General features: G+C 36.5%; 3 protein-coding genes across 3 annotated transcripts in view; 2 read left to right on the top strand and 1 right to left on the bottom strand.

Annotated features, from left to right (window-relative positions):
- Positions 1 to 578, bottom strand: part of LOC113811049 (uncharacterized) — a 1,074-nt gene extending 496 nt beyond the window's left edge. Inside the window, exons 1-2 of the mRNA XM_027362728.2 lie at positions 498 to 578; positions 1 to 23 (exon numbers count right to left, since the gene is read on the bottom strand). The exon at positions 1 to 23 is cut by the window's left edge and continues 215 nt beyond it. Coding sequence (XP_027218529.1) covers positions 1 to 23; positions 498 to 510 — 36 coding nt within the window. The 5' untranslated portion in view covers positions 511 to 578. The remainder of the gene's footprint in view (positions 24 to 497) is intronic.
- A 5,457-nt stretch (positions 579 to 6,035) lies between these two features.
- On the top strand, positions 6,036 to 8,271 carry LOC113817313 (uncharacterized). Its single transcript, XM_070140574.1, has 3 exons — positions 6,036 to 6,116; positions 6,594 to 6,831; positions 7,487 to 8,271. Exons 1-3 carry the CDS (start codon positions 6,104 to 6,106, stop codon positions 7,572 to 7,574), a joined length of 339 nt encoding a protein of 112 aa, XP_069996675.1. The 5' UTR covers positions 6,036 to 6,103; the 3' UTR covers positions 7,575 to 8,271.
- A 5,654-nt stretch (positions 8,272 to 13,925) lies between these two features.
- LOC113811071 (uncharacterized) overlaps positions 13,926 to 15,000 on the top strand; it is a 1,855-nt gene continuing 780 nt past the window's right edge. The window contains exons 1-2 of the mRNA XM_027362744.2: positions 13,926 to 14,033; positions 14,811 to 15,000. The exon at positions 14,811 to 15,000 is cut by the window's right edge and continues 99 nt beyond it. Coding sequence (XP_027218545.1) covers positions 14,021 to 14,033; positions 14,811 to 15,000 — 203 coding nt within the window. The 5' untranslated portion in view covers positions 13,926 to 14,020. The remainder of the gene's footprint in view (positions 14,034 to 14,810) is intronic.

Here is a 15,000-nt window from a genome sequence, read left to right as displayed (position 1 = left end):
GAGGAGGGCGGCGAAGGTGATTCCTGTAAAGGGATGGGTCAGTGGCAATGGCAATGATGATAAAAATGTAACAGGAATATTACTGAGACTCTGCCCTTGACATGTTTATCGAGTTGCAAGAGACACATTGAGAGAAGTTTATTGAGACAAATGGATACAAGACAGGGAGAGAGAGAGAGAGAGAGACCCATATAATAAAACTGCTTTAGTTAAATCTTTAAATGCATATCTAGGCAGTTAGCTGTTCCCAAGCAATGGTATTTAACCCATATACACATGAGACGCAAATAGTTTAACCAAGATTATTCTTTTCACAGTCACTAAATGAGCCACACTAGTATCACTCAAGTTCAAAATTAAACTTCATCGCCTCTCAAGTTTCCAATAACCAATCACTTCAAACGTATATCAACATTTGCACACCGCACACCATATTCACGCACGAACACCCTGACACGAAATGCCATATACTGTCTAAGATAAGTGTCTGACCGTACCGTGAGCGGCCATTGTGCTTGAGAAACGTGACAGGACAGGCAGGCAGCAGAGCGGATCGTTACTCGATGGTGATCACAGGGTGACTGGTGTCTCAAACGCCTCCGTGGTTTCTTAAGTAGACCTACTGGGAGAGAGCCACAGTAACTGCATTGACTGTACACTTTCTATCTGTGTGGGCAGGGATATAATTGTGTGTGTGTGTGTGTTTGTCTATATACTATATGTACGTATGTATATAAAGATATGTATGCTTAGCTACAGTAACTGCATTGACTCTGCACTTTCTATCTATGTGGGCAGGAATATAATTGTGTGTGTCATATCCATATGTGTGTGTTATATCCATATGTGTGTGTGTGTGGGCAGGGATAAATATATATGTCTGTGTGTGTGAACATACTATATGTACGTATGTATATTAAGATATGTATACTTATGTTTATATCTACATCTATATATGCATAGATATACGTATAGATAGGTAGATAGATAGATGAAAGGATACAGATATATAGAGATGTACTGATATTCATAAATAGATTTGAACGCGTTGGGAATAAGCAGTCTCGATTTTTTTTCTATCATCCGTTGTCAACATACAAGATTTGCATTTTTCATGAGGTTATTGTTAGAATATACATTCCCACCATGAGAAACAGAGAATCAAACGCCGTAAATTCAGGCGAAATGGCAGTTACCATATAAATCAGGATTGTTCAAAGTGCGGGTCGCATATTCACGTTCAATGGTCGACATATGATGGTATTAATAATAATAATTATATATATGTATATATATATGTGTGTGTGTGTGTGTGTGTGGGTGTGTGTGTGTGTGTGTGTGTGTGTGTGTATATATATATATATATATATATATATATATATATATATATATATATATATATATATATATATATACATATATATAAACTTTTATACTATATATATACATTTTTATATATGTATGTATGTATATACACATAAATATGTATATATACATATATATGTGAACTTGTACTATTTCTATACACATATACATATATACATATATAAACATGTATATAGTCTTTTTTTCATCCATGCCATTTTTCTTACATTCGTCAAGTTAATCTTTACCATCATAAGTGCTGTTACAAATCTGACTGGATTACTGAAAATCCTACGCAATCATGTGATCTACCGATAGATAGAGACAGATAGACGATAGAGAAATAGACTGATATAGGTATTGATACAGGGACATATGCAAAGACACATATATTTGACTAATGTAGGTATTGGTACAGGGACATATGCAAAGACACATATATTTGACTAATATAGGTATTGATACAGGGACATATGCAAAGACATATATATTTGTACACTAGTTCCCGCAATCTGTATTAGTGTCATCTGTCGCTACATTATTGTCCTAAAAAAATCACTTCTGAACTAATATACCGAAAGGTGAGGTCCAGATGTTTCCGAAAATTTCTAGTTTTTCGAGAGCTGTGGATCACGTGGTCGACAAAATATAGGCCTAGAAACTTGTATAGACCTTACTAGGTAAATCTCCGATTATTTAAATCCAGATTTTAAGCGCAAGACAAAAAGTTCACAAACAGACAATAATCATGCAGATACATACAGTATGTATCTTGTATCAAAACCTATATCCATCAATATATCAGTATCAATATATATATATATATATATATATATATATATATATATATCAATACCTATATACACACATATATATTTATATATGTGTGTGTATATGTGTGTGTGTGTGTATGTGTGTGTGTGTATAACATATATGTATGCATATATACACATGTGCACACATACACACGCACACATGCACACAAATATATATATATATATATATATATATATATATATATATATATATATATATATATATATATATATATATACATATATATATGAATATATCTATGTGTACATATATATTTGTGTGTGGAAATTTATATTTGTATTTATACGTATGTATGTATATATGCACGTATGTATACATGTATATATGTAAGTATACATATATAAATATATATATACATATATATATATATATGTATATATATGTATATATAGATAGATAGATATAGATAGTAGAAGTAGTCGGCTATTGATAACCTGAACGTTTCTTTTAATTATATCTCTTACTTTTCTCTCGTGTACATGGAAGTGAGAAAAGGAGGGGGGAGGGATGTGGACGGAAGGAGAGGGGAGATGGAGAGAGAAAGAGAGAGAGGAGGGAAGGGAGGGAGAGGAAGAGAGAGAGAGAGAGAAATGGATGGATTATATGGATCATGATTTGAAGGAAACTGCAGTAAAAGAGAATTGGAAAGAAAATAGAGAAAGGAAAGACCACGGAACAGATGAATAGATATATTGGGAAAAGTGAGGAGAAAGAGAGGAAGAAATGAGAGAAGACAAGAGAGACTAAAGGAGAGACTGAAAGAAAAGAGGAGACGAGAGAGACTGAAGGAGAGACTGAAAGAAAAGAGAAACGAGAGAGAAAGGGAGAGGAGATGGAAGAGATAAAATACGAAGAGGAGATACATAAAGAGCAAGGAAAATAATGAGAAAACACAAAGCGACAGATAAAGAACGAATTAGGAAGAAAAGAGGAGATACATAAAGAGCAAGGAAGATCATGAAAAGACAGAGCTACAGAGAAAGAACGGATTAGAAAGGAAACCAGCAACAAATAATTTGATGTCGGGAAACTTAAATAAATATGTTAAGTAAATATAAGAATACAAAAAGAAAACAATTTATTTACATTACAAAATAAAACCCAAAATGGTTAACAAACAATCAACAAATCAATCATTGGTTTCACAGTTCTCTCTGTTCATCAACAGAAAAAAAAAGTTTTGTTTATAATCAATAGTTATCATAGCAACAAGATGTTTTTCTCTCCTTATTTACTTATCGAATGATATTTATGCTCGCGGTCTCTACAGGAACTTGTTGACAGCATCATCAATCAATTGCTGGACGAAGGTGACCTTCTCATCGTAGGCTGGGGCACCGTAAGCGCTGTCGAAATTGAGATTGGAATTAATACATATTTAATACAGTTATGTTTTCCAAAAAAAATAATTAAATAAATAGATAAATAAATGTCATTAACCGAAGCTAATACAGAAAGAGGTCATTTAAAGAAGCCCAAAGCCTCCTCAGACGAGGCGAAACTCACGTAGTGGAGGCGTAGTCGAAGGGCTTGGCGAACTTGGCCGAGGTCCCGAAGAGCCCCAGGAGAGAGCCGAGAAGGAGCACGCCGACGAAGACGACCACGACGTAGGAGAGGGTCTCCTGGCCGATGGTGACGGAGGTGTTGCTGTCGTCGTAGAAGAGTCGTGCGTCGTTTTTGTGGGCGGCGTCGGCTGCGTGCGTGAGGGCGGCCAGGGCGAGGAGGAGGGTGGCGAAGGTGATTCCTGTAAAGGCATTGACAATGACGATAAAAATGTAACAGGAATATGACTGAGACTCTGCCCTTTACATGATTATCGAGTTGCAAGAGACACATTGAGAGAAGTTTATTGAGACAAATGGATACAACACATGGCGAGAGAGAGAGAGACTTAAATAATAAAACTGCTTTAGTTAGATCTTTAAATGCAAATCTAGGCAGTTAGTTGTTTCCAAGGAATAATATCTAACCCATATACGCATAAGACGAAAATAGTTTAACCAGGATCATTCTCTTCACAGTCACTAAGTGAACCACACTACTATTATCCAAGTTCAAAACAAGCCTTCATCGCCTCTCAAGTTTCAAATAACCAAGCACTTCAAACGTATATATCAACGTTTGCACACCGCACGAACACCCTGACACGAAATGCCATATACTGTCTAAGACAAGTGTCTGACCGTACCGTGAGCGGCCATTGTGCTTGAGAAACGTGACAGGACAGGCAGGCAGCAGAGCGGATCGTTACTCGATGGTGATCACAGGGTGACTGGTGTCTCAAACGCCTCCGTGGTTTCTTAAGTAGACCTACTGGGAGAGAGCCACAGTAACTGCATTGACTGTACACTTTCTATCTATGTGGGCAGGGTTATAATTGCGTGTGTGTGTGTCATATCCATGTGTGTGTGGGCAGGGATAAATATATGTGTCTGTGTGTGAACACACAATATGTACGTATGTATATAAAGATATGTATACTTATGTTTACAGCTATATCTATATATGCATAGATATACGTATAGATAGGTAGATTTTTTTTTTTCATCCGTTGTCCATATGCAAGATCTTGCATGTAGAATATACATTCCAACCATGAAAAATATAAAATCAAAACTCGCCGTAAATTCAGACGAAATGACAGTTACCACATAAATCAGGAATATTCAAAGTATATATATACATATATAATATATATGTATATATATACAGATATATAATATATATACATATATATAATATATATGTATATATATACATATATATATATATTTATTTATTTATTTATTTATATGAACTGATATCTGGTTAAGAGAACGATACGATAGAATGGACATACTGGGCTGAAAAAAGTTTGAAAAACTCTGAACTAAATCATTAGTGTTTCGTCTGCAGATAAATTTGAGATCGTAATTTTCATGAAAACTAGAAAAAAAAATTGAATGAGAATGTTTAACGCATTTGACGCTTTCGACGGAATCTTCACCAAATATAAATCTATATCATAAATATATGCCAAATACGTCCTTCTGTGACTGTTTTCTTCTCTTTTACATTCATGCCTTTATTCTTACATTTGTCTAGTTAACCTTTACCATTATAAGTGTGGTTATAAATCTGACTGGATTACTGAAAACCCTACGTAATAATGTGGTTTGTCGATAGATAGTGACAGATAAAGACAGATAGACGATAGATAAATACATACACACACACATACACACACACACACACACACACACACACACACACACACACACACACACACACACACATATATATATATATATATATATATATATATATATATATATATATATATATATATATATATATATATATAATGCATACAACATTAGTTGACGGATTCTGTATTAGAGTCATCTCTCGCAACACTTTTGTGCAAAAAAAACATCACTTCTGAGCTAATATACCGAAGAGAGAGGTCCAGAAATTTTCGAAAATTTCTAATTTTTCGACACCTGTGGAGCACGTGGTCGACAAAAAATAGGCCTAGAAAATTATACAGACCTTGCTAGGAAAATCTCCAAATACCTGTAAGAGATCCGATTATTTAAACCCAGATTTTAAGCGACAAGTTCACAAACAAACAATAATCATTCAGATACATACCATATGTATCTCGTATCAAAACCTATAGCCATCTGTCCATACATCCACATACATACACATACGGTACGCACACATGTCCTCATCCCAGCCCCCACCTGCCGCAAAAACAGAAAGTGTAACGTCAATGCAGGTACACTTTGTCTCCCCCGTAGGACTACTTAAGTAAGCATGGGGACGCTTGAGGAACCAGTCACCCTGTGAACACCATCGAGTAAGGACCTACTCTGCTGCTTGTCCTGCTCCGCTTCTTAAGCTTTTGCGCTACACAATGACCTCTCACGGTATGATTTAAGGCTTAGTTTATTTAGCGCTAACCCGTGGTAAGGGTTTTATAGTGAATGTATTAGTTGATGTTAAGGTATATTTATGATATGCGTATGGTTTTATAGTGAATATATTAGTTTTATGGTTTTATAATGAATATATTAGTTTTATTGTTTTATAGTGAATATATTAGTTGATTTTTAGATATACTAATGTCGTGTCGGTGTGAGGAACTGTTCGGATAAGGAAAATTAGGGAAGTTTATTTACATCTGCATTTGAATAACAGGGATATGGTTTCATAATTATGAATGGTGAAAGTCCTGCGTGTAGGGATAATTTTTTTTTTCTCTCTCTTTTTTTCTCTTTTACTCTCCCTGTCTGTCCTGTAACTGTTTGTCTTGATAAACTTCTCAAAGCAGAGTCTCTATTAGTAGTATTGTCTCTGTTACAATTCATCAACATCATCATAACTACCGAACCATCCCTTTGCAGGAATCACCCTCGCCGCCCTCCTCCTCGCCCTGGCCGCCCTCACGCACGCAGCCGACGCCGCCCACAAAAGCGACGCACGACTTCTCTTCGAAAACGCCGACAAATCCGTCACCATCGGCGTCGACTCCCTCGTGTACATCGGCGTCATCTTCGTCGGTCTGCTCTTGCTCATATCTCTCCTGGGGCTCTCCGGGACGTCGGCCGAGGTCGCTCAGCCCTACGAATACGTCTCCGCTACGTGAGTTTCGCTTCGTGTGGGACATGTTTGGTTCTGTGGTGTTTATCTTCGCGAGTTTGTTTATTTGTTTGTTTGTTTATTTATTTATCTTCATGAGATTGTTTATTTATTTATTTATTTATTTATCGTGTGGGACATGTTTGGTTCTTTGGTATCTATCTTTACGAGTTTATTTATCTATTTATTTATCTGTGCATTACAGGTGATTTTCATGAGGTTTCTTTCATAATACTGTATGGTATTATGTATTCTCTATCTTTACGAGTTTATTTATTTATTTATCTGTGCATTACAGGTGATTTTCATGAGGTTTCTTTATTTCATAATACTGTATGGTAGTATTGTATTGTCTTTTGGCTTTATTCGTAACAAGTAGGGTATGAGTGTGTACAAATATACATATGCGGGTACATACATATATATATAGATACATCTATATTTGTGTGTGTGTGTGGATATATAACTTTGTGGATATATAACTTTGATATAGGGTAAAATGTATATAGAATGAAAATATAGTACAGTATGTAGTTTGTCGAGCGCAAATTGTAATTATAGGAAATGGCATTATGGATCACTGGATGAGGTTTTCAATATGAGACAGAGACAAATAATTTTAGTAACTTAAGATTAATTACATTTTTTGTTCTAACAGTGATTATGGTGCCGCCCCAGCCTACGATGAGAAGAGCACCTTCAAAGTGCACCAAGTTATTGAGGATGCCATCAACAAGTTCCAGTAGAGACCGCGAGGCTAAAATCTCCTGCTGAAAATGGCGAATAATAAAACCTTTCCTCTAAGTTCCAGTAGAGACCGCGAGGCTAAAATCTGCTGAGCTGAAAATGGTGAAAAATAAAGACCTTTCCTCTAAGTTCCAATAGAGACCGCGAGTTCAAAACGTCTCGTTGAAAATGGCGAAAAATAAAACCTTTCGTCCAAGTTCCAGGAGAGACCGCGAGGCTAAAATCTCTCCCTGAAAAATGGAGGGAAATATGAAGACACCGCAAGCTCAAAATATTTCTTAAAATGAGTTCTCTTTTTTTAATATCTATATCATTTGCTTGAGGACTTTTCTATTTCTATTTTGTCAAATGATTGATGGAAGACTAGAGTAGAAAAAAAATATTTTGTCTTCCAACTGCTTTCATTTGTTTTTCTTCTTTTTCTTTTTTTTCTACTGTGTTTGTTCTTTTGATTGACAGGTGCTCTCGAAGTTAATCGGTTGTTTGTTTACCATATTTATTTGTATTTATTTGTTGTACGATGTAAATAAATTGTTTTGTTATACATTCTGTTTTGTCGTCACCTTGATGCTAGGTGAAATTTCTACGCATTTTCACATTCATTTTCTCTCTTCCTTTTTCTATCTCACTCTCCTTCTAATTATCTATGTATCTCATCTTCTTCCACTTTCTTTGTCCTTCAGCTCTCTCCTATTTTATCTCTTCTTGATCTTCATCTCCCTTCATCTTCTCGCTTTTCTCTTTTATTTCTTCCATTCGGTTACTCCTCATTTTCTTTTATTTTGACGTTAAAATGACATGAAGTCTTGACCACCACATACTTCATAACTGTTTATCTTTTATTTTTTTCCAATTTCTCTGTCTCCTCCCCTGTCAATATATATATATATATATATATATATATATATATATATATATATATATATATATATATATATATATATATATATATATATATATATATATATATATATATAGTTGATACAGTAGTATAAAGACCCATATTGCACAAGCGAAAATTATTTCAAACAATCTAGTTTGTGAATTGTTTTTTTCTACGTCATACATATATATATATATATATATATATATATATATATATATAGAGAGAGAGAGAGAGAGAGAGAGAGAGAGAGAGAGAGAGAGAGAGAGAGAGAGAGAGAGGAAAAGAGAATAAAAGCGTGTATAAAAGGAAAAACAATTTTAAACATTCCAAGACACTTAAATCTCGACGTAAACAGCTAAACCACAAAACCAAAATCGAAATAAAAAATGAAAAAAATAAAAACAAACTTCACCTAAACCACCGCTTCCTAAGCCGGTTTTAAGCTATACGTATCATTTCCTTCCTCTCGGATTATCAATTCTCTTTGTAACCATAAATCACTTTCATTTTCCTAAATTATGTCATGTTTTAACTCTTAGTTAATGATCAATATTGGGAACAAAACTAGGCCAGCGAAGAATACAACCTGATATATCTATTCGTATCTATCTATTCATGCCTATATGTGTGTGTGTGTTCGTGTGTGTGCGTGTATGTGTGTGTATGTGAGTGTGTGTGTGTGTGTGTGTGTGGACGTGTGTGTGTGTGTGTGTGTGTGTGTGTGTGTGTGTGTGTGTGTGTGTGTAGTGTAGTGTGTGTGTAGTGTGTGTTTATTAATCTATTTATCTATATAAATGTAAATATAGATACATAGGTAAATAAGCATAAACAAACACACATGCATCACTTAACACGTCCACCGGAACCTCAGTAATTAAAGGTTAGAATCCAAGATGGCGCCACGGTTGTCCGGTTTACAACAGCTGATCTAAAGTGGATCCAGGTTTCCGTACAATAGTCCTAACAGGAATCTTCTCTGCATATCAACTATTGTAGCTTCGTAGTCTTATTCTTTTTATACTCATTTCCTTCCGTTTTCTTTATCTGTGATTATTTATTATACACTGTTCGTTTTTTGAGGTAGGTTTATGACCTAAAATGGATCCAGGTTTCCATACAATAGTCGTAACAGGAATCTTCTCTGCATATCAACTATTGTAGCTTCGTAGTCTTATTCTTTTTATACTATTTTCCTTCCGTTTTCTTTATCTGTGATTATTTATTATACACCGTTCGTTTTTTTAGGTAGGTTTATGATCTAAAATGGGTCCAGGTTTCCATACAATAGTCCTAACATGAATCTTCTTTGCATACTAACTATTGTAGCTTCGTAGTCTTATTTTTTTCAGTTTATTTCCTTCCGTTTTCTTTATCTGTGATTTTTTGTAATACATTGCATGTTTTCGTAGGTAGATTTATGGGGAAATAAGGGAATATAGAATTGTAGAATGCACTTGTTATTTTTTTTTTTTTTTTTTTTTTTTTTTTTTTTTTTTTTTTTATAGGTAGAGGTGGCAATTATGGTTTTGAATATCCACCATTTTCATTCTCTGCTGATCTAACATCTTGTTTCTTTGTTCATTATCCCGATAAAGAATATAGCGTGGAAATTTTCAATACGTTAAAAAAATGGCGATATATCTTTATATATTTTCACTAGAGAATGCAGTTTAGAAAAAGTACAAGAAGAAGACTAAAGGAAAAATAGAATCTATATGGTTCCCCTTCATGGAAGGGAGAAAATATGCACACACACACACACACACACACACACACACACACACACACACACACGCACACACAGATATATATATATATATATATATATATATATATATATATATATATATATATATATATATATATATATATATATATATATATGCGGGCTTTTCACTTCCTAACCTACTATCTTAGAAATGTTACATTTTGTTACTTCAGACAATATTATGCTCACACGAAAGAAAACAGTGATAATGCACATGCAAGCAATAATATATATTCCACATGATTCTATTACCTGAGAGAATAATAAAAACCACGAAATCCAGGCACTTAACACAGAGAAACCCGAAACAGGTGCATTCTAACACTGGAGGACCTGAAACAGATTAAATGAACACTGAGAAACTCGAAACAGGGGCATTTTAGCACTGGAGGACCTGAAACAGATTAAATTAACACTGAGGGGTCTCTAGCAGGGATATTTAACACTGAGTGATGGATGCCCTTAACACTGAAATGGCATAAGAGGAATTTCAAGAGATATCGGCAAGGTTGTGACACTTTTAGGACATCTACCTACCAGAATACCCAACAACGATACCTTTTCCGATATCAGAGTGCTCAATACCGGTATCAATTCACCTGATACCGATACTGAAGCTATAAAATCAGTAGCTAATACCGACAGCGCATAACACCCGATACCATGAGCACCGATTCCAAAACATCAAATCACCTACCACCAAACACGTAACACCGATACCACATCCCAAAACCGATACCACAACACCCAAACCCGATACGAAACAACCCAACCACCTAACGCCGATACCACAACACCCAAACCCGATACGAAATAACTCAATCACCTAACGCCGATACCACAACACCCAAAAACCGATACCAAACAACCCAACCACTTAATACCGATACCACAACACCCAAAAACCGATACCAAACAACCCAATAACGTAACGCCGATACCAAAATACCCAGTAACCTGACGCCGATACCAAACAACCCAACCACCCAACACCGATACCACAACACCCAAAACCCCGATAACGGAACACCCCCAAAAAAACACCTGTCGATACCTGATACCTGATACCGAGTGAAATTTCGGTCAGTGTCACCCACCGCAAGTCCGGCGGAAGTAGCGGTGTGTGGGCGGGCGTGGGCGGTGAGGAGGGGGTGGGAGGGGGGAGGGGGCGGAAGGAAGGAGTACCTCGGGTCCTTCGGGAGAGTCCTAGAGTGTGGAGTCCCTTCGAGGGTGAGGCTTCGAGGGTGAAAGTCCGCCTCGGGGAAAGTCGCGGGGAGGGGGGGGGGGGTCTTAGTGGGGTTTGTCGCTTCGGTTCAGAATCGGGTCATTTGGGGGTGGTGGGGGGGTATATCATGTTTGTTTTTCGTTTGTTTGTTTGTTTTGTTTTGTTCAGTCGATTGTTTTTTCCTTTTCGTTTTTGTTTGTTTATTGTTTTGTTTTTGTTTTTTGTTTTCCCGTTGTTGTTTTTTATCTTTTTCACTTTTTTTTTTGGGGGGGGGGCATCGTTATCTCTTTTTCTTCCTTTGCTTGTCTCCTTGTTGTTTTTAATTTATTCCAGTTTTTTTTTTTTCTCTCTCTCTCTTCTTCTCCTTCTTCTTCTTTTTCGGTCACTGTTCTTTTGCATTTTCTTTTTCTTTTTACTATATCTTTCATTCTTTTTCTTGTGCGTTTCCTAGTTTTCTATCTTGTCTTTCTCTCTTTTCGGCATATTTCTTATGTTCCTGTATTTTCTTCTTATTCTCATTTGTCTCCTTCTCATTTGCATTTCCTTCTCCTTCTCTTTATCCTTCCCTTGCTCTTTCTCTTCTCCTTCTTCTTCTCTTTTTTCCTTGCTTTTTCTGTTCTCATTTTCTTTCTCCTTCTTTTTTCCTTTCTCTTTTCCTTCTCCTTCCCCATTCCTTGTTCTTCCTCGTCTTCTCCCCCCTCTCCTACTTCTTTTCCTTCTCTTTTTTCTCGTTCTTTTTCTTTTACGCCTTCTTCTTCTCCCCCTTCCCCTTTTCCTACTCCTTCTCTTTCTCATTCTCATTCTTCTTCTGATTCTTCTTCTCACCTTTCTCCTACGCCTTCTCATTCTTCTTCTCTTTCTCCTTTTTCTTTTTCTCATTATTCGTCATCTCCTTCTCTTTCTCTTTCCTCTTCTCCTTCTTCTTCTCATTCTTCTTCTCCCCCTTTATCCTACTCCTCCTCCTTCTGTTTCTCTTTCTCCTTCTCCCCCTTCTTCTTCTCCCCTTTCTCATTTTCCTACTCCTTCTCCTTCTCTTTCTCATTCTCCTTCTCATTCTTCTTCTCATTCTCATTCTCATTTTCATTCTCATTCTTCTTCTCATTCTCATTCTTCTTCTCATTCTCATTCTCATTCTTCTTCTCCTACTCCTTCTCATTCTTCTTCTCCTACTCATTCTCATTCTCATTCTCATTCTTCTCATTCTCATTCTCATTCTTCTTCTCTTTCTTCTTCCCCTTCTCATTCTCATTCTCATTCTTCTTCTTCCCCTTCTCATTTTCATTCTCATTCTCATTCTCATTCTTCTTCTTCCCCTTCTCATTCTCATTCTCATTCCTCTCCTACTCTTTCTCCTTCTCATTCTCATTCTTCTTCTCCTGCTCCTTCCCCTTCTCATTCTCATTCTCATTCTCATTCTCATTCTCATTCTTCTTCTTAAGTACACTCTCTTCCGCCCTCCTCATACCTCCTCTTCCAGTCTGTCTGTACGTTAACTCAGCAGTCACTTAGAGTCACTTCAGGAGAATGATTAAGTGGTCTTGGTTGTAATGAAGACGGAATGAGCGCGTCACTTTTTCCACTTTTCTTTCTTTCTCTCTTTTATCTTTAGTCTTTTTTCACTGTCTTTTGTTTCTGTGTGTGTGTGTAGGTATATGTTTATATGTATATATGTATATATATATATATATATATATATATATATATATATATATATATATATATATATATATATCTGTGTGTGTGTGTGTGTGTATGTATATCTATATCTATATCTATATATATACATATATATACATATATATACATATATATACATACATATATATATATATATATATATATATATATATATATATATATATATATATATATATATGTGTGTGTGTGTGTGTGTGTGTGTGTGTAGGTATATATATATATATATATATATATATATATATATATATATATATATATATATATATATATATATATATATATATATATGCATGTGTATGTACGTTAGTATGTATAGATAAATAGATAGATAGACTGATATGTAGGTAAATAGATAATCAGATACATGCATACATCTTCACACGACCTGCATACATACATTCCCGCAGACAGAAAATCAAAGTCACACACCTTGACTCCCCACTTCCGCCCCCCACCCCAAGGGGACCACCCCCTCCCTTCCTCTCCCCCTTCCCTTCCTCCCCTTCCCTCCTTCTCCCCCACCCCACCCCCAGAGACGCACCTCCCTTCCTCCATCTCTTCCCTTCCCCCACTTCCCTCCTTCTCCCCCCCACCCCACCCCCAGAGACCATCTCCTCCCTTCCTCCCCCCCTTTCCCTTCCCCCACTTCCCTCCTCCTCCCCCCCACTTCCCTCCTCCTCCCTCCCTCCTCCCCCTCCCCTTCCATCCGGCGACCAGCTGATCGGCACTGCTCGGATGCCAGACCTTCCCCCAGCTGTCCGTATTTAAGAGGCTTCCTGTTGTCTCTTCCTCACACTTGCTTCCTCGGCCTCTCGGTGTGCGCTCGTGTTTCCCAAACCTCCGTGAGATACTTCGGCGAATCTTCGACATGGCTCTTAGAGGTAAGGGCTGCCGTGGGTGGGTGGGGGGGGGGGGATTAGGGATTCGTTTGATTGGCAGATTTGAAGGGGGAAAGTTTGTGTGCGAATTGAAGGATTTTTTGGGTCAGGTGTTGATGTTATAGATGATATATGGGTATTATCTATATACCTATATGTGTGTGTGTGTGTGTGTGTGTGTGTGTATGTGTGTGTGTGTGTGTGTAGTATATGTATGCGACCAACAAACACTCATTCCATCTGCTACGAAAGTTGAATAAGCAAATAGAAAACAGAAACACTGTATAACCCGACTTATATTAATCATTTTACTTTGAGAACGTCATAGTTATACATATATATATATATATATATATATATATATATATATATATATATATATATATATATATATATATATAAATGTACGTTTATGTGTATATATATTTGTGTGTGTGTGGTATAAAAAATAACATAGGGATTATCAACAGTCATACGTAACGATGAATCATAGTAACAGTAATATTTTATTAATGATACTAGTATACCCATCGTGTACACACATGAAAATAGTAATGCCTATGCAGTACAAACTCAAATTAATAGCAATACCTCTAACGCAGATTCCAAATAAAAAAAAAAAACAATACCCACAGGACACAGATCCCAAATAAAAAAAAAAAAAACACAGGACACAGATTCCCAATTTGAAAAAAAAATACCCACAGGACACATATTCCCAATTAAAAAATAAAATACCCACAGGACCCTCAATAACACACCCTCCTCTCTCACCCTCAGGAATGACCGCCTTCCTGATCTTCGCCTCCGTGGCTGCCACCCTCGCCCACGCAGCTGAGAACGCCCACGCAGCTGAGAACGCCCACGCAGCTGAATTCAGGGAGGGACACGAGACCCCCCGCTTCTTCTTCCCTTCTACAGGCACCATCAACAACAACAGCAGCGTCGCCTTTGACCCCAATAGTGTTTT

The sequence above is a fragment of the Penaeus vannamei genome, chromosome 27 (genome assembly GCF_042767895.1).
Source record: "Penaeus vannamei isolate JL-2024 chromosome 27, ASM4276789v1, whole genome shotgun sequence".
In the NCBI taxonomy this organism is placed as follows: Eukaryota; Metazoa; Arthropoda; class Malacostraca; order Decapoda; family Penaeidae; genus Penaeus; species Penaeus vannamei.
The sequence above is the reverse complement of the archived record's forward strand: the minus strand, read 5'-3'. Positions and strand labels throughout refer to the sequence as shown.